This window comes from Brachycentrus maculatus, unplaced genomic scaffold, assembly GCF_059751285.1.
Source record: "Brachycentrus maculatus isolate JH-2025_06_01 unplaced genomic scaffold, ASM5975128v1 h1tg000188l, whole genome shotgun sequence".
Lineage (NCBI taxonomy): Eukaryota > Metazoa > Arthropoda > Insecta > Trichoptera > Brachycentridae > Brachycentrus > Brachycentrus maculatus.
In genome coordinates this window covers 1,495,521-1,517,658 of record NW_028280939.1, presented here as the reverse complement: position 1 = coordinate 1,517,658, position 22,138 = coordinate 1,495,521, and the positions used below count along the sequence as shown (strand labels likewise).

The 22,138-nt window shown below is 28.6% G+C and overlaps 1 protein-coding gene across 1 annotated transcript in view; it reads left to right on the top strand.

Annotated features, from left to right (window-relative positions):
• LOC148307853 (cell adhesion molecule Dscam2-like) overlaps positions 1–22,138 on the top strand; it is a 196,539-nt gene that overhangs the window by 98,904 nt on the left and 75,497 nt on the right. The window contains exon 6 of the mRNA XM_088262768.1: positions 16,816–17,020. Within this exon, the coding sequence (XP_088118894.1) occupies positions 16,816–17,020 (205 nt within the window). The remainder of the gene's footprint in view (positions 1–16,815; positions 17,021–22,138) is intronic.

Below are 22,138 nucleotides of genomic sequence, written 5' to 3'. Positions count from 1 at the left end.
ATATTTTACATAAATTTTAAAAACAAATTTATTTTAATTTTAAATATATATTTTCAAAATCTATTGAATGGATTACACTAATCTCAAATGGTTTCGTTAATATTCTAGTAGACTAGATAAAGTATTCGGGCCTCGGTAAAATATTTTCTTGCGGTATTGGGTTTCAGTTCGCCCTTCGGCAGTTCATTATTAACGCTTTTCATACCGCGTGACTGCGAAGACCTTATCATTTTCTCCTCTGATTACATCACGGCGTAAATCATGGCCAGACAACGGTAAATTTCTATATTTATCGACCGAAAAAAGTGCGAGAAACACAAAAAAAACCATCTATTTCTGCTTCCTCCACCGTAATATTCTTCTCCTTTGAGAGACGGGTCCAATCAGCCCGCTTCGGGATCTATACTGAAACAGATCATCAGATTGGCGGGGCAGGGCCGATAAAGCTCGTTTATTGCCCCTCGATTGGCCAAATCCCATTTATTTTGGTAGCTAGACCGATTAATATCTTCGTCGAGTTAAATTATAATGAAAAAGTTTCGACACTTCTCACGAAAAAAGCGGCGCTAAAATGAGAGAAAAATAGTTTTTCGGTTATAATACTCCCGTTTTAAAGAATTTGAGGGAAAGTTTACATTTTATGGACACTCATCATCCCCAAAACTAATAAAAAGTTCTTCGAGTGATGTAAGTCCAACGTTTATATGTTGAAATATAAATGTTTTCATACATTGATTGATTCGGCAGCCACTTATTAAAGCAGTAATAACTTTACATTTTCATTGTAAATTTCACTTGACCATTATTTCCTAAAATCTATGGTGATGTGTTTCGATGCATTCCGCGTCATTTTTAAACACCTTAATTTTGTATATTTATTTTCTCATAATAAAATTCAGAAATTACTTACATATTATCTCATTTTGGGATTGAGTCAATCGATATTATTAAAAATTCTTGTTGCCTACTTGATTTGAATTTATTTTTTCAAGATTACCTTTAAAAAATTAAATAAAAGGTATATTTTCTTTTTTTTTTGACATCTCATCAAAGATGAAGAAGAATATGGAAGTCTAGGCATTTACGGGGCTGACGACCGTCATAGGCTGGTTAAAGTGATCACTTTACACACGAGTAACATTCAACAATTCTACCCATTATTGACAACCACACTACTCAAATTCTTGGATGTTCTATATATATATATATATATATATATATATATATATATATATATATATATATATATATATATATATATATATATATATATATATATATATATATATATATATATATATATATATATATATATATATATATATATATATATATATATATATATATATATATATATATATATATATATATATATATATATATATATATATATATATATATATATATATATATATATATATATATATATATATATATATATATATATATATATATATATATATATATATATATATATATATATATATATATATATATATATATATATATATATATATATATATATAAATATATATATATAAATATATATATATATATATATATATATATGAATCAATTTAGAAACCTTATTCTTGAATCACTAGAACTTCACTTAGATAATCCAGATAATATATATATATATATATATATATATATATATATATATATATATATATATATATATATATATATATATATATATATATATATATATATATATATATATATATATATATATATATATATATATATATATATATATATATATATATATATATATATATATATATATATATATATATATATATATATATATATATATATATATATATATATATATATATATATATATGAATCAATTTAGAAACCTTATTCTTGAATCACTAGAACTTCACTTAGATAATCCAGATTTTATGAACAAGTATTTGGACACACTCAAAATGTTGTATATTTTTGTTATTTATGCAATCTTTCTATTTTTGTATAAAGATAGTATGACCAATTATTTTTTGGATAAAAGAAGACAATTAGACCAAAAATTTAAATTAAAACACTCTTACATTTGTATAATTACAATCATAATAATAATGGTATCTTTAATTATAATTTCATTAAAATCATTTAAATTTGATATAAAATACAAGGTGCGTATAATATTTCAACTAGAATGAGAGAAACACATTTTCAGTTTATTTTTGGTTTCTTCATATTTATGTTATCTTATTATAAAATCTCATTTTAAATCTTTTATGATATTAAATAATTAAAAAATCAATTAAAATTTTTGCTTCTTTTGACGTTCTATTATCGAGGTATCGTGTAGGCATTGGGTTTAAAGCATTTCAATTATTTTATACAATTATTTTTCATATAATTATAAAAAAAACTCAGACCTGTCGATAAAACTAGGCAACTGTTTTTTGGCAGCACTATTATATTACGACATAAAAAGTCTTAAAATAAGGTTTGAATCTTAGTAAGGGTTAACCTTACTCACGTTTAAATTTACTCATGTATTATTTGAAATTTCTAAACAGTACCTCAAACATGTGGAAGTGATGTGTATGTATGTTTATATGAACCTACAAAAATGAGTTGGATATTGTGGTTTATTTTTCCATTTTCATGTGTCTATTATCTTGAAACTGTTTTCATTCCCGGCAAAGCCACACAATTTTCTTCGTACATTTCGCTCTAAGTGACCATTTTTCCGCCACGTTAAGTTCGCCTTCATAATAAAGCTTATATATTCTGCATTCACACACAGACCTTAAATATTACATGTTCTGCCTTCACGACGTCAATTTCCCACCAGCTTAGTAAAGGTTCAACCTTAATGAGGAAGAAATTCCTGCTACTCACACATGGTTACTTTATTTCTCTCGCGTGTTTCACAATATTATGAAATTTTCGGGATTGTTATCATCACTTTGATTAGTCGTTTCATTTGTTGTTCCTTCTTTCTTCGGATACATTGTAACTCTTGAGTATGTCAATGTTTTATCTTGGGTAATGAAGATTAATGAGACCCACGGAGACGATTAAATTATTTTATTTTCATTAACAAACCATGTCAATTTACGTGCCTACACATTCATTACACTTATTTTATGATTTCCGATTTGATTTTACTGACATTTCTTGGGGGAATTGGATTTTCTTAATAATAAAAAATTAATTCAATAACTCTCCTACTTTTATTTTATTTAACCATCGACTGGGTTTCATTATCAACACAAGTCTGGCGATTAATAAAAGATTTTTAATAAATATAATTATATTTTATCTTACGGTATATATAAAGTCAAGATGCAGATAAAGGATGTTTCATTCTGTAATTTTCTAATAGTTTAAGTAAAAATAACCTTATGAAATTAATATCATGTTTAAACACACATTTTCTTTCAAAATACTCACATGGTATAAAAAAAAAACTACACATTGTAGATAACTTCATACATATTTTAATTCTGTAAAAAAATATCGGTTTTTGTTGGTATCATTAATTTTTTGACTATATTAATTGACAACCGATTTCAAAATGCAAAATTACATAGAAAATAAAGTACAAAACTAACTTACTAAATAATCATTATGCCGCTTCCCCGCATGGTAAGACAGAAATAATAGAACGCCACACCAATTTATCTTTCGCCTCTTCCACGTTCATACATCTTCTCACGCATACACGTTGACTATTCTGACTTCTAACCTGACCACTTTCAAGAATTTAAAATAAACTTGATCATACCAAGTTTTCCTTGGTCTTCTTTTGCTTCTATTACCAATCACAGAAAAAGTATAGGAACACTGTTAATTTATCTACGTTTGTCAACGTACTGAAAATCGATACCCTATATCGTAGTCGTACAGGAGAAAGTGACCAACTACCAAAACGTAAAATGCTCAAGAGGGCCATTTAAGTCACTTTTGCTTGGCTAGAAAATAAACACCAATGCAGTTAGTCATTTTTAACAAGTCAATATATTACACTTCCAAGTTTAAAATCCTTTGGGATTTTTTCAGCTAGTAAGATAGTCCATAGTCAATGATCACGTTTTTGTAAAACAATGCACTTGGTCACTTTCTCCTGTATGACTACGATATGGATAGATGTTAGGTATAGGTCCATTATCCAAAAACACGATTTGAAGTATTTTCATACTGCGGTTGTTATCCTTCAACTTATATACCCCAATGTCGACACTATTGCGTCCATAAGAGATGTCGACACTATTGCGTCCATAAGAGTAAGGCAAGGAAACAGACTTTCCTGACATATTATTATTACATTTGAGACAGAATGTTCTTTTTTAGGTCTTCATCTTAGGTAACTCTGAATAGAGGCCACACGTACGTCCAGTAAGTTCCTATGTACAAGTAGATATATAAAGATATATTTTAAAACAAAGTTTAAGTAAGTTTGTTGAGATGTAAAAAAAATTGTATGAAAATTACTCCTATAATTGGAGATAATCCAGAATTATGAACATGTATTTGGACACACTCAAAATGATGTAAATAAATTGAATGGTCAAATTATAAGCTAAAATAAAAATTAAAAAAATTATATTTTCTAGCGTTTCTCAAACATGTGATCATAATCCAGAATTCGGACCTTACATAAAAATTAAAGAGGTTCTGCTCAATAAAAAGCTTATTTTTATCTCACCAATAGATGTCTCCCGTGAAAAATTTTGATTTTTGTACAATGTTTCGAAATTGGATCATATATATATATATATATATATATATATATATATATATATATATATATATATATATATATATATATATATATATATATATATATATATATATATATATATATATATATATATATATATATATATATATATATATATATATATATATATATATATATATATATATATATATATATATATATATATATATATATATATATATATATATATATATATATATATATATATATATATATATATATATATATATATATATATATATATATATATATATATATATATATATATATATTTATATATATATAGAGCTTCCAAGAATTTGAATTGTGTGATTGTCAATCATGGGTGGAATTGGTAAATGTTACACGTATGTAAAGTGATCACTTAAACCAGCCTGTGACGGTCGTAAGCCCCGTATATGCCCAGGCTTCTATTTTCTTCTCAATCTTTGTTGAGATGTCAAAAAATAATTTTAAAATATATTAAGTTTATTTTTGTCCGCCTCCGTAGTGTAATGGTCAGCACGCTCGGCTACCGTTCTGGAGGTCCCGGGTTCGATTCCCAAGGGGGGTAAAATAAATATAAGTGATTTTTTCACTGTCATATTTATTCAATATTATCCTGGACTGGTACCTGAAGCGGAGGGCTGATCACCTTTCCTTCATGTGTAAACGATCAAGATAACACTGCGTTTATATGACGCAGTGCCCTATGCACCATTGGGGTGCGGATAAGGGTTTTATTATTATTATTATTATTAAGTTTAAGTAATATACTGCCGAAAAATTTTGATTTTTCGTGATCATCTACTAACATTGTAGTAAAGTTTAAAAACTTTAAAAATTAAATACGATATCATTTTGAGGATATCGTTTTTTGGGACTGTGCCTCCTAAATATTTAGTTTTGTTGCACTGAAATATGTTTGGATCTAACCCCTGGATTGGATTTTTTTCTTTTTCTTAGTATGTATTTAATAATCCAGAAATTCTCGATTAAAACGGCAAGACTACCACTTCGTAATGAATTACGTTTTCATGTAAAAAATCAACATCTATGATAACCTTCGAGAAACGCCTAAAACGTGACTTTATTTCTCATCGTATCATTCATTCCGTGGATTTCCTTCACTTGGAGTTTTACTGCAACTTTGTTTTTAACCATTTTTATTTTTTGTACTTTTTTAACTATCGCGAAAAGCACATTGTCATATTCAAGGATGGATATGTACATAACTATTCCTGAAGATGACAAGGTCCTTGTCGAAACCAATTAAAAAAAACTAAAAGAAGTTCAAAATAATATTGGAGTTTGGTTTTACAAAAAATGATCCAAATAATATCAACAAGACAATATTTTTAATCTTAAACATGGTCAGCAATGCAAGAGTTCACCAAAGAGCCAGAGCGAATAGGGAACTAATATCGAATAATAAAACCCGGAAAGTATCCTATTTGGGACATGTTCTCAGATAAGAAAAGTACATGTACCCTGTATAAATATCGTTGTTACTTTTTGTGTCCATTTTTTGTTTTCTAACAATATTATCAGATTAATATATCGCTCACTCCTATCAACAACGTCATTTATAAATATTTTTAAAAAATATTTTGAGGGAGATCATTTTCAAAGTTTAAAAATAAAATGAAGTGTATTAAAAATAAATATCAAGCCACTTAATAAACTTTTTTCTGTGCAACAGATCTTTTTAGGTAAAACCTGAATGTTTTTTCTCCATTTGAAAAGTATTAAGTCTATTTAAAAAATTATAAAACAGTACCGTTTATTCAAAATGAAAAAACGATACTTTTTGCCAGGAAGGGGGTAAATATTGAGTTTAAAATATGCAGCTTTTGCTGGGACATTTTCTGTGTATTCCGAAATCATGCGCAACAGAAAATAGACGATTTTTGTAATATGACGTTGTTGAAAGGAGAGCGATATGTCGCGAAACCCACATTGAATTCTTAAAATATATCCCTAATAAACTATTCTCATCTTCTGCCAATTTTATCGCTAAAACATATTTCTCTATCGCCCCGACCATGTTTATTTATTGCAATCGGTGGCCTACATTCTTTCATTGGTCCGTAAAATTTATGATTGAAGCCGATACGAAGCCCCAATAAAGCTAACAATTTATGTTTTCACAAATGTTTGCTACAAACAATAAAATAAATGTAAGCGGCATTCTAACTTTATGCCCATAACAAATTGCTCCGTAAACTGTAATGAATATTATCGGACACGTTTATTTTATATATTGACAGTACAACGAAAAACTATTTGAATATTCAAGTTATGTACATAAATTATTGACAACATTTTGAGTGTGTCCAAATACTTGTTCACAAAATCTGGATTATCTCCAATTACAGGAGTTATTTTCATATTATTTTTGACACCTCATCAAAGATGAAGAAGAATATGGAAATCTGGGCATTTACGGGGCTGACGACCGTCATAGGCTGGTTTAAGTGATCACTTTACACAACGTGTAATATTCACCAATTCTACCCATTATTGACAACCACACTACTCAAATTCTTGGAAGTTTTAAGTTATACATCTCACCAATAGATGTCTCTAGTGAAGTTCTAGTGATTCAAGAACAAGGTTTCTAAATTGGTTCATATATATAGAACTTCCAAGAATTTGAGTAGTGTGGTTGTCAATAATGGGTAGAATTGGTGAATGTTACACGTGTGTAAAGCGATCACTTAAACCAGCCTATGACGGTCGTCAGCCCCGTAAATGCCCAGACTTCCATATTCTTCTTCATCTTTGATGAAATGTCAAAAATAACACAAATTATTGTATTGATTTATGGACGGTGACAACCATCAGATAACTTTATACTCGACAATTTTTATACAAGCTTATTTATTTCATACCATTTTTGTTACATGTATTACAAATATTATTATTATTATTAAACAAAAAGTTGCTTTGGCTCAGTTTGGTCTAATGAAAAAGAAAGAAATTCAAATCACACATTTCAAATATGTTAAATTTTATAATGCTTGTGATGCAATAAATAATAAATAATCTAATAAACAACAACACACACTAAAACAATGAAATGCCGAGTGACAACAGCTGGGAAGAAGCAGGCTGTTCACTATGAGAAATGTTAAGTTTTGACTGTGTTGCTGTCACTTTTAATATATGGCACTGCCATTTCGGTAAAATCTGTTGTTCAAAAACGCATGTTTTTCCCGGCACAGGTAGAAAGACCCGTCTCATTCTGTCATTTATTCTATTTATTAATTGTTATTTTATTTTGTTTTGTTATAGCTGTAAAAATCCCAAATAAATAAAAAAAATAATTGTTCATTTGCTCAAAATCTTTAATTTCCTTATGTTATTCATCGATTGTTTTTTCACAACGTTGCATCATTTAAATAAAAATATAAAAATGTTCGTTTGTTCATTATTTTAGATCTTCTAAAGTTATTCATAAAACAAGTTTTTTATTATTAATAGCTGCGCCATCTGTTGAAAGTTACAGAAGCATTTGCAATACTAAATATGCCGGACAGTGTGTTTCTTGATATCTACTGTCACTTAGAATTTTAATGTTCTCAATTGCATTATTGTTTCATAGATTTTTTATATAAGTACTCGTTATTTCATAAACATTGTGAAATTTTACATATTAGAAATGTATACTTTCTCATTGTTTTCCTTTCCATTTTACCAGACTGAGCCACTAAAGTGCATTAAAAAATAATGAAATTAGAAACCATCCATATAACACTGTGTACATATGTATAATATGAAGCGGAATGTAGCCACATTCCTATTCAAGTAAGATACTTTCAAAGCAAAATAATTTCTCCTCTGTTGGCATATCGATCTATTTCAAATTATACTCGTATAACTATTCGGTCAGAAACAGAATAATATATTATACGTGGCTTCCAATATGTCCACTATCCACGGTAGTTTCAATATCCAAACCAGAAGCATCTGGTCGAATTGTTCAATATAAAATCACCGTAGAATTTATTCCGCTTAAATCAAGCAACATAAAAATGCGCATAGTAAAACCGTCAACTCAAAATCACGACTAGTTCGTGCTCTAACGCAAAAGGACCCGTTAATTTATACGAACACTTCGCAAATCTTTTGGGGTTATAAATATTTTTTACAGGGTGCCCGAAATATGACGAAGTGGAAGCTCCCCCGCCAGTTCGGATTATCCGAGGAAAAGGGATTGCGGAATCAATTCCAATATTTCAGAGTACGTGAACACTCAAAGTGCTTTTTGTCGTGTGGAAAGAAAATATACCGCGTCTAGTGAAATATTCCGAAAGACGCTAAATGTATGCCCGGCACGTACTGTCGCTTTCACTGGGGCCGACCCTAAACATGAGCTCGGAATTCCTCCAAATATTGAATTTATATTCCGGTTACTTTGTACGGAGTAGAATAGACGATTTTATGCGATTAACTTCACAAAGAAAGTGAGTTGGCACTCGATCCTTTTTCAATCAGGAGTTAATTTTCTCGGAGGCATGACGCGCATTTATTAGCGCACCGAATGATGGAAATTCGATTTTAGAGTAAAAATTCCGGCTTCGTATAGGCTTTTCAAAATGTCCCTTAAATTCAAGGACACTTTCTGTAATTAAAATTCTCTGAAGAGCGCTCGGTCCAGTTACTGGGTACTAAAACTATTGTAATTATTTCCAGGCGTTGAAGAATCTCTTTTTTGTTAAGAAAAAATCAATCTAAAACTTGAAAAATCATCGACGTTAGAAATATATTTTTGAGATCAGTACTAATTTAATCAAGGGTCAAAGTAGTACGGGGAAATAGATAAGTAGAAAATAGATTTAGTAAATTGTAATCGTCCTGTTATATGATCATGATATTCATATGAAGGGTTGGTGGTCCCAAAAATGAACAATAAAAATGAAAGTAGAACATTTCAATACATAGTTCCTTCAATTTTTAATACGTTGCCGGCGGAGGTAAGAGGGCAAACAAAAATATTGAGCAATGTCAAAATAAAAGATCAAGAGTTAACATTACATACATTTTTTTTACCTTTGTTTCTTTTCTTGTGTATATTATATTAAGTACGACGAAGACGATTAAGACGAGTGGACAGGAGTACAGAGCGTCGAAGAGCTGTTTTGGACTGCCCAAAATAGGGGCACTTTCTTACAAGCGATAGTCAACGTCGGGGAACCCGACACGATACGTTAAGAAGAAAATATTATGTTTAAAGAGATAATTATAATTAAGTATGTAAAAAAGAACTTCACCGACAAGGCGCTTGAGAAAGTTTGGTGAGTCCCCTAAATACAATAAATAAACATGAATGTACGTGAGTGTATGTAAAAGAGTATGTATTTAAAAAAAAATAATAATAATTGAAAAAAAAATAAACTGTTTTTAGGTATTCGAGTTTTTATAGATATTCTCGCTTTTGATGTTTGTTCGTTTCATTGGATAAATAAAATTTAATTTTCTTCATTTCATCCTTCAGTATTATCTGTTAAACGAATTAAAATTGCTAAGCAGTCAAATTAATCAGCAAATTGAGAGAAACGGGGGATCAAATCTGAAGCAATCATCATTATAATTTATCAATTTAACTTCTGAGCTTTCTCCTTAATCTTTAATTTGGATTAATGCAATTAAAATAAAAAATTAAACAATATACCAAATTTCTATGGACCCTTTGAACAACATCCAAAAAAGTTTAAAATTCATCTTATAAAAAACAAAAACAAAAAACATGTTGACCAGGGACCAGGGCGTATTTATTTGCGTGAAAATTGGTAGCTTGTTTTCTAATTTCTTGAGTTTTAATGTTTTTAGACCTTTTATCTAAAAATCACCTAAATTTCTTGGTTCGAACCCACTTTTCCACATTTTTATTGACTTAGACATTCGAAAATAGCATGAAATTGAAAGATGTATGTATATAATAAGGAAGATAAATATTATGAATGAGAAGATGAATGAATGTGGAAGAGGTGAAGATTGTTTGCAAATACATATTAAGTGTGGCGTTTTATTCTCTCAACCTACTACAAAGGTAAGCGGCGTAGGGATTTTTTTTTTTTTGAAAATATTTTTCTTAAAAATTAAAGAACCTAATGAAGGACGCTTAGACTTACTTCTGTATTCACGATCGGCTCACGGTTCAATAATGATTCAGAAGCTTAATTTATAAAAAATATTTTATCTTTAGCGCTTATCACATAAATCAACAAATAAATTAAGCTGCAAATTAAATTATCAATCTGCAAATCAAATCATAAATTAAGCTGTGCGATGCTTATTTTTACATCCTAGTATATTTAATAAACTGATATCACAAACTTAAAAGCTAAATATAATAATGTTATAATTTGAGAAAAATTAACGAACATCATCCCAAACAGGTAACCGAAAAAGTAATAAATATGCCCATTAGGAACATCTTTACTTTAAATATCGTGAAATAAATGTGGCGTGTGATGAAATCAAATCTTTGAGTATACGAGTAAATACACTGTGTTTTAAAATACTTTGTGTTTAAACCTTTTACATGGAAAATAACATAATGGATTATATGTTATAATGTTATTTTAATGTCCATCGATTCACAGCAACCAAAACTACAATAGCTAGTTTCTAAAATAGGTCCAAATCGTTTGGATATCGAATAATCCGAAATTATTATTGCCATTTCTCCCTCAGCAACAGTTATCTCAGTATTACTCCCGGCTACCACACACCAACCCCTCGCCCTCCCAACCCTTGTTCTAAATGTCATTGCTTGTGTCCGAAATAACTTTTAAGGGTACTTAACATTCCGAGAGCAAACATTTTAGAGACATTCAATTCCACGTCCGCGCCCGACATGGTACATTGTACGGAGGCTGTTATGCTCGGGACATGATGGGCTTTTGAAGCTGATACTAAGCTGTGCGATTATGTACATTTAAATTAATAAATGAAAGCGGGGGAGCACTTACACTTCTTGTTTTTCATGTGAACTACTAAACGTTTCCACTGTCAGCGCTGCCAAATACCTAATCTAGAGGGAATTTCAATGAACCCATTTCGTTTGTACTCTTTATTTTCATACGTCACTTTGTTCCGAAAAAAATTGATACGTTGCAAAAAGGTACATAAAAAGTCATTCGTATTATTTTGAAATTCAAAATGATTAATTAGTATCGAATTTATGATTGAAGCACTTTCTTTGTGATTTTCCATTTTAAAATCAAAATATAACTTTGTTTTAAAATCACTTTAAATTTTAAATTGAATAGTGATTTTAAAACAAAGTTATATTTTATGAATAACAAGTCTTAAGTGATCAATTAAAGCAGCCAGTGCCAGGTCGTAAGCCTTGGGATGCTCAGAAGTCCATCATATATTCGTTTAGGAATGATAGATGTTTTGTGTTATTCCAACATTTATTTAAGACCAACACGTATGAATTTTTTATACATATAATAGAAATTTGATGGATTCATTTTAGATTAGATTAAATTTACTTTAAACTATTTGTAATATATTCAACTGCATTTATTAGTATCTAAAAATCTTGAAATTGGAGCTGTTTTTTCATCTAAGTTCTTTACATAAATAAAATATTGTCGTTTTATTTTTTTAACCTAATATATGTTTAACACACTCCTTATCATTCATCGTTTACTTTGTATTATACCACTTTTATAAACACTTACCCGTGACTACCGGTTTCGGAAATTCATTCCGTCAACAGGTCATTAAAATAAAATTATAACGATTTGACATTTGTATACAAATAAAAAAATTGAAAGAATACAAATGAATCAAAGTGGGAATGTTTTCAAAAATGGACCCGAAGTTATATTTAGTTGGTTATGGATAAGTTTTTTATTGATTGATTTACTTATTGCTAATTTGTTTAGATTACCTTAACAAAAACCAGTTTTATTTTTAGTAAAATTTCGATTTGTTAAAATGATGGTCTACAGATATAAGGTAATTGGCAAATTCCGAAATATTATTTTTATTAAGGCACCTTAGATGTTCTTTAACTCTGATATTGAATTCATATTATATTGCCATACCACAAAGTTATCAATGCTTTTAATATACAGAATATAATATATGTTTTTTTTTTATAAATCTATGATTATAAAGAAAATATATATACTTGCTTTTTTTTAACATGTTTAAATATCTTGATTTATTGAAGATCCAGGTGGTTTAAAATATGAATTACATTTTCACTAACCATGTTTGGATACCGAAATCACCCATCTCTACGGACGTGATGTCATTACTTTTGTATAAATATCCAAAGCTCAAGGACGCGCATGTGATTTATGACCTCAAAGACCACTGTCGCAATGGTGAATTTCATAGATATCATAATAATTATAAACAAAAAAACAAATGCCCAGACTTCCATATTCTTTTTCATCTTTTATGATATATCAAAAAATACTATTTGAGTGCGATTAGGGTTATACTTTGTATTTTTAAAGGATTTTTAACATTGAGGCAAAGTAATATTAGAAATATGCCCGCCTATGAACTTATTTCTTTTCTGTACGTGAAGTTTAAATAAATCAATAAAATTAATAATATAACACTCTCCTTATCATATCGCTCACTCCTTTTAAGAACGTCATAAATCAAACATCGTCAATTTGCAGTTGTGCATGATTTCGGAATGCCCAGAAAATGTACTATATTCCAGCAAAAGAAGCATATTTTTAACTTAATATTTACCCGCTACAGGGCAAAAAGCGTTCTTTTTGCATTTTGAAGAAATACATTGTTAATTTTTTTTTTTAAATAAACTAGTTATTTTTCAAATGGAGGAAAAACCTTCAGGTTTAACCTTAAAATATCTGTCGTACGGTGAAAAGAGCAATAAGTGGCATGATATTTATTTTGAATAAATTGTATAATATTTTTTAACTTTAAAAACGTTCTCCTGAAAAATCAAGTTTTTTTTATTTATGACGTTCTTGAAAGGAGTGAGCGATATATGAATAAGTGATACAAAAATACTTAAAAGAAATTTATGATATAAATGTGATTGTTAATTGCATGATCAAGTTTTTCAAATACTTGAAAGTGGTTAGGTCAGGAGTCCTGACCAATTTCAAGTATGGGGAGATGCGTAAATGTGTAAAAGGTAAAGGTTGTATGCAAAGAAAGATTAGTGTAACGTTCTATTCTCTCTGCCTTCCCTTGTGGGAAAGCGGCGTGATGATTAGTTTGTTACTTTATTCAATATAATTTTTACCATCAAAATATTTTTATTACTCGCCATTTTATGAATTCTTTTAGCCATTGGTAGGAATCAAACCTGCGACTCATTCATTTCGTAGCCAAGCGTCTGTCAAACTATACCACAGTACCTGTCTATATTTTTTACGTCTTCTTATCGATGTTGAATAACTTAATAATTTGCAAGAAAATTTTCCTAAAAAAATAAACACTCTCCTCATCATTCACACTTCACTTTGTGTAACTGTACTTAAAACCCTATTTCATGACTTCCTGTATCGAAACAACCATTCCATCATCAGGTCTACTGTAGACTACCGTTGACTACATTCTAACCTGATGATGGAGCACTGAGCAAATGCTGAGAAGTTCCTGATTGGCTTACAATAGATTATCCCTCCTATTCCCAACACAGATTTAAATAAAACATATTTTTTTAGTTATAAGAAATAAAAATCCAATCAATTATCTTTTTACTTTATACAGAATAAGCAAGGTTAATAAATAATAAATGCAAGTACCATCTAAGAAAATATTTTAATCTGATGATGGAATGGTTATTCCGAAACTGGTAGGTACTCATGAAGCAACATTTTTGAGTTGTGAGTATTACACAAAGTGAACGACGATTGATAAAGAGAGTATTATATTACCATACCACAAAGTTAACAATGCTTTTAATGTACAAAAAAACTTTTGAATAAATATCACATTTACATTTAAGGAACGCTTTAAACGCGATATTTTTATTTTTTGTCATGTACCTACTCGTGAACCTCTTATCATAAGAACTCATCTTTCATTTTGTATCTGAAAATTGGTTTATATTTATATTCCATTACAATATAATTCCTCAAGGCAGAAGGAAATCAAATACTTAAAGAAACTCCTCGGAGTAAAATGGGTGGGTAGTGAAAATAAGTAAGATAAAAATGATGGGTATTTAATAGGGTTGTGGGTAGAAAACGTGACAGAGTAAAATTCTCGAAGCTTTTTGAACGAGAAATGAAATTGAATAATGTTTACATCGATCTTAAGGCGGTGAGGAAAAATTCAACTCCGCTTATTTACCCAGTAAATGGAAAATTGTTGTTTACTTTCAACTTCCAAGACATCTCTGTATTTCTATACATACATTAATACTCTTGTTAGAAATATTGACTTAATTCAAAACCATCCCCTTTCACGTCAGAATCAGATAAAGTGGTTGTCAGTACTAATATAGTTTACTTTAAATCTCACACTAACAAAACAGTTTACATTTCAATTGGTTACACAATTTATATAGCGCCATTTTCGTGAGATAATATTTCCAATACCTTTATCTTTTATTGTTATTTATTCTGTATTACTAAAATCTATCCATTTTTAATTAATGTATTACGTAGTAAACACCACTTTTTTTTTAAATCTACTGTGACAAGAATAAAGAATAAAAAATAAAAATTGAATAAACAAATAAAATAAGAAACAGCTACTACCCCCACTACAACCTTCAACGCCCCAAGAACCCAACTTTATAATTTAGAATTAGCTTCATATACGGTGTTTGAAAATGATGCGGAATGCATCGAAATACGTGTCACAGTAGATTTAAAGAAAAAGTGGAATTTACCACGTAATACATTAATTAAAAATGGATAGATTTTACCACAAAGTGATTGCCGAATCAATTAATGAAATAAAAGTAATTTATTTGTAACTTATAAATCTGACACTGGATTATTCAGCCTACTAAGAAGATATTAATATAAATTAAAGTATTAAACATTAGAATTTGACTGGGTTAAGTGATCACTTTAAACTTTTGTATTGCGATCACCATTCTGAATTTTTATTTTTTTTTTTGCATTTATTATTTACCTTGCTTATTATTACAAGGTTTACGAATAATGTTGTGGATTTTTGTTTCTTATAACTTAAAAAAAAAATCAATCTAGTTTAGGCCAATCAGGAACTTGAAGTTTTGTGCGTCAATTATTGGTGAAAAAACATTTCATTTAATGAAAGAACATCTTATTACAGTATGTTTTTCCACTTTTATAATACAACGAATAATAGTTCAAAAAAACTTTATAAAATAAACCAACTTTGTTTTAACCACTTTTTATTGGTACACTTTATCCAACCGGTTTCGATAAGAACCTTGTCATCATCAGAATTTATATACGAAATTCTAAAACATTGAAACACTCATAGTTGATTACCCTTCCCTTACCAAAAACTTCCACGCACTTCGTACACCATATGAAAATATGATTTAAAAAATATAATTTAAAAAACTCTTAAATGCTGTTTTTATTGTGCAAAGCGTAGCAAATACGTCAACTCTAAATGACAACTTATGAGCTACGAATGGAATCGCCCAAAAAAGAAGTTGTTTTATTTTATACAGTTTAAAAAATGTGCCACAAAGTATCTGCGAAAAACATTCAAGAAACAGATCAGATAGTTAACAATAAAACACACAATTTTACCATAGATAATATACAAAAACTTAAGATAAAGCATTTCAATAATAAACAATTTATTTTTTACTAGAAGAAAAAGTTAATTTTTTAACTAACAATATTAATTATGAAGAAAAGGTAATAGTGAAAAAAAAACATCTTCTAGGGCGCTTATAATGTATTTATATCCGATATTAATTTTAAAAGATTCAAAAAGCTGGGATCAATTATTAAAAATAAAGTTAATTTGAATCTTAACATAACAAATTCTCTGTGAAGCGAGAAGCGAAAAGAATATATAAATAAATATCAGCGATTTATCCGCAGTGATGCGTAGTGAAATCTCACGATACCCGTCACTACAGCCTGTACATTATCTGTTTGTTTTCTTTTCAGCCATTTCCGCCATGTATGTGTCGACATTTCAATCGAAAAGCAATCATCGGAAGCGATCCAAGGGAAACAGAAGTCGACCGGAAACACACACCTTTTCTTCCGCAAGGAAAGATTCCGGTTTCCGGGTTTCCTGTCTGGAGGCGAGAAAACTCGACCAAGGAATACCGCAAGGTGCTCAAATTGCAATCAACGCCTCCCGAAAAATGTAAGTAGCATTTTGTTTTCAATCATATATAAACTTACATCAATTTATACAAGTACATATGTATGTTTATGTGTAAATAATATTTCAAAGTGAAATTAAGGGTACCAGTATTTTTTTCGACTCTCAAAATTCTTAATTACATTCAATTACTATTGTTATTATTCTTTCCTTTCTACATCTCTTCTGATATTATTTTTTTATCAAATCAGTGTATTTTGTATGCAAGAGTCAAAATCATTTGTAAACGAGCATAAGAATGTATAAATTGAAAGATAAATAATATATCTTCTGAAATTTGAATAGTGCCGTTGTCAATCACGGATAGAATGGTGAATGTTACTCCTGTTTTAAGTGATCACTTTAACCAGTCTATGACGGTCGTAAGCCCTCAAACCATGGCATAGTAAAACGGTGAAAAAACCCAAATTTTGCGAACAAAGATTGGGACACACTCAAAATATTACACATAAGTTATTAATATCCGAATTATCCAGTCTGCAAGTATTTTCCTAAAGAAAATGGTTTATTTAGGCTTTTACAACAAACGTATAAATTGATCACTCAAACCAGCTTATGAAGGTCGTAAGCTCTGTAAACACGCAGACTTCCATGGCCTTCTTCATGTTTGTGTACATATCAATATAAAAAAAAAAAAAAATATATATATATATATATATATATATATATATATATATATATATATATATATATATATGTATATATATATATGTATATATATGTATATATATATATATATATATATATATATATATATATATATATATATATATATATATATATGTATATATATATATGTATATATATGTATATATATATATATATATATATATATATATATATATATATATATATATATATTTATATATATATATATATATATATATATAAATAAATATATGTATATATATATATATATATATATATATATATATATATATATATATATATATATATATATATATATATATATATATATATATATATATATATATATATATATATATATATATATATATATATATATATACATATATATATATATATATATATATATATATATATATATATATATATATATATATATATATATATATATATATATATATATATATATACATATATATATATATATATATATATATATATATATATATATATATATATATATATATATATATATATATATATATATATATATATATATATATAAATATATATATATATATATATATATATATATATATATATATATATATATATATATATATATATATTTATATATATATATATATATATATATATATATATAAATATATATATTATATATATATTTATATATATATATACATTTATATATATATATATTTATATATATATATATATATATATATATATATATATATATATATATATATATATATATATATATATATATATATATATATATATATATATATATATATAAATATATTTATATATATATATATATATATATATATATATATATATATATATATATATATATATATATATATAAATATATTATATATATATATATATATATATATATATATATATATATATATATATATATATATATAAATGAAATCCATATAAAATAAATACATAAATATTATAATATATACATAAATACTCCTATGTGGACGAACTCTGATTTGTTGAAACCAAACAAAGATATGGACACAAAAATATCGTAAATGAGTTGATCAGTGAATATATTTAGTCTGCTAGTATTTTGATAAAAAAATCTGATTAAGGTTTTTAAAACAAACGTCACTCAAACCAGCCAATGACAGGTCGTGACCCTACAAGTACCCAAACTTCCTCATTTTAGTTGAGATATCTCCTAAATGGACAAACACAGATTTGTGAACAAAATTTTGACACACTCGGAATATCATTAATAAGCTATCCATTTTAAATCTCCAGTTTACAAGTATTTTGACGGAAATAGCTTATTTAGCCATTTGAAAACAAAATATCTGATCAAATATCCATCGCTGTTGTGTTTTGTTTTCATTGAGTGAATGCCAACGTTAATCTAATTAATTATAAAATATTTCCTTACAAATTTAATATCCCGCCGACAGAGCAGCGGTGGAGCGTTGGCATCATAAAAAAAATCGCTTCCGACAAATTGCTTTTCTCATATTACAAGTCATTTTGCAAACTCTTACAAGCTTTCGGTTGGAGGCACAAAACATAAAGAATTTATAAATCAACTGTGAAATTGAGTAATGGTTTAAAATTCATAAATAGCGCTGTTTCCGTCAGCGAAACGTCCACTCGGGAATGTACGCTAATGCAAAATATTTTGTTAAACTCTCAATCAATCCTAAACTTTTATTGATCTTCTCCGGGCTTCAGTTGGAAATTGGAAATATCTTTCGAAATGCTTATCAATTTCGGCTCAACTTTATATATTATTTGACCTATAAAAATGGTTTGGCAGATACATTCTGATATCATTTGATTTGCGATATTACCTCTTACAAATATCGAAATTTATAAAGGAAACTTACGAAATAATATTAATGAATTTGGATAATTTTTAAAGCTCCATTTTCGTAGAATACTTCCTCAAAGCCGCTCCACTGTGATTGAATTTAAAAGAGATAGCAGAAATGATTAAATAAAGTTTGTTTTTTTCCAAAGATTATATCCTCATTCAAGCCTTATTCGCACCAGACGGTGCACAGAGCACTGCATCATATAAACGCAGTGATTTTTGATCGTAATTACATGACGAAAAGGTGATCAGCCTTCTGCTTCAGGTAGTTCAGGGTAATATTGAATGAATATTATAGTGAAAAAATCACTTATATTTATTTGACCCCCCCCCCTGGGAATCGAACGCGGGACCTCCAGAACTGTAGCTAAACATGCTAACCATTACACTATGGAGGCAGACATTGATAAAGGAAACTTACGTTATAATAATAATAAATTTGGATAATTTACAAAGCGCCATTTTCGTAAAATACTACCTTAAGGGCGGTTAATTGTGATTGAAATAAAGAAAAGGAGTTTTATAAAGAGAAGGAGAAAATTTCCCAAACAAATGCATTTTTAGTTTTTTTTCTTAAGATTATCTCACCCTCACTATTTCTAACTACTGTTAGAAGAATATCCCTCGCCATCGGTCCCAGATAAACTTATATGGTATTCTAGCATTACCCACAACATATCGCTCACTTCTTTCAAGAACGTCATATATCAAAAATCGTAAATTTTCAGTTTTTTCAGTGTTTTCGGAATGCCCTGAAAACGTACTGTATCTCAGCAAAAGCGGCATATTTTTAACTTAATATTTACCCGCTACAGGGCAGAAAGTGATGTTTTTGTATTCTTAAGAAAAGGTATAATATAATTAAAAAAATTAATAGTTTTGAAATGGAGAAAAAACATTCAGGTTTTACCTAAAAATATCTGTTGCACAGTATTAAGTTCAATGAGTGGCTTGATATTTATTTTTAAAACATTGTATAATATTTTTAAACTTTTAAAACGATCTCCTGAAAAATCGAGTTTTTTATATATGACGTTGTTGAAAGGAGTAATATGTACGACATTATTCGTATGACGTATCGATATATTTACACAAGTACCGGGCACCTAGTTTGCTGCACATATTTAAATCATTCCAATTAATTCGGTGCACATACAAATCGAGCAACGAACGAACATTTCATTACAAATCTGCACTCGTTCCGGTTTTGTATGACTGCAGCCTCGGGGGGCGGTGACGGGGCTAGAGGGGGCCAGAGGGGGCGAGGGGGGCGGCGGAAGGGTAAGCCGATACAGGGGGCTGTTTGGACAAACAGGCAATATGGCGGCAATCCAAATAATCGCCGCGAATGGAAAAATGCGGGGATGCTGATCAATAAAACCCCCTCCCCTGCTAACCGTTGCGCCACTGCATTTAGTTGGGAATGCATAAAAAATAAAAGTACAAGGCTCCACATACAAATCGCCGCATCCATCATGCTTCGTACTCTAGTATAGGTAAGCAGGAATACGACGGAGTGGCTTTGCAAGGGTTAAATTTCCCGGAAAATGTTCGTTATGCGAAACGCAAACTCGTTCAAAGTGAAAAATAGTGCTTACCGTTCTTGATGTTCGGACTATTCTTCTAATTGCTCGTTATGAGCGTTTCGATAAAGAATTACTGTTTTAATTCCCAGTTCCATGTTGAATACAGGTTTACGTAATACATATTTGAGTTTACAAAAATGTAAACGTAACATCAGTCATTAGAAGTTAATCCTTGCTAACAAAAGTCAGCTACTTTGTTTCAAAAAGTTTTAACAATTATGTGAGTTACTAACACAGGTGTCCTGAATGGATCATTGAATTACATTGTAAAAAATACATTTTTTAAAACTGAATAGTGTTTTTTTATTACTATATACCTTATTAAATTCAGGACACGTGTGTTAATTACTTACATAATTGTAAAAACTTTAGGAAACAGTGAAAAAAACTTAAGTTAATTACGGGTTAACTACTAATGACTGACGTTTATATTTTTGTAAAGTAAAATATTAAGCAAACCTGATTCAATTCTCATAATAATTATAAGAAAAAAAATTATAAAATTTCCTATTGTTCTGGATATTTTCATATATTTTTCATACATTCCTCCCTTACCTCTCTCTTTTTTTCTCTCTTTCTCTCTCTCTCCTAGCTGCAGCAAAGCATTTCAAATTCAAAATTGTCTTAAAGGCCATTCGTTTAATAATTATAATAATAAAGTACACTTTGTATGTACCCGTACTTCCCTTTACAATGTTTAAAAAAAAGCATCAACATAAATATGAAGAATAATATTAAAGTATGGGTATTTACAGGCCTCATGACCTGCCATAGTCTGGATAAGAGAATCAACATTCACCATTCTACTCATGATCAACTACACTACTCGAATTTTGAAACCCCTACATATATCGTTAATCTAATGAAGCTTCCATATTCTTTTTCATCTATGTTGAGATGTCAAAAATGTTAAAATATCTGTTAAAATATAAGTCAAGAAACTCATGTTTGTGAACAAGTTTTGGACATACTCGAAATGGG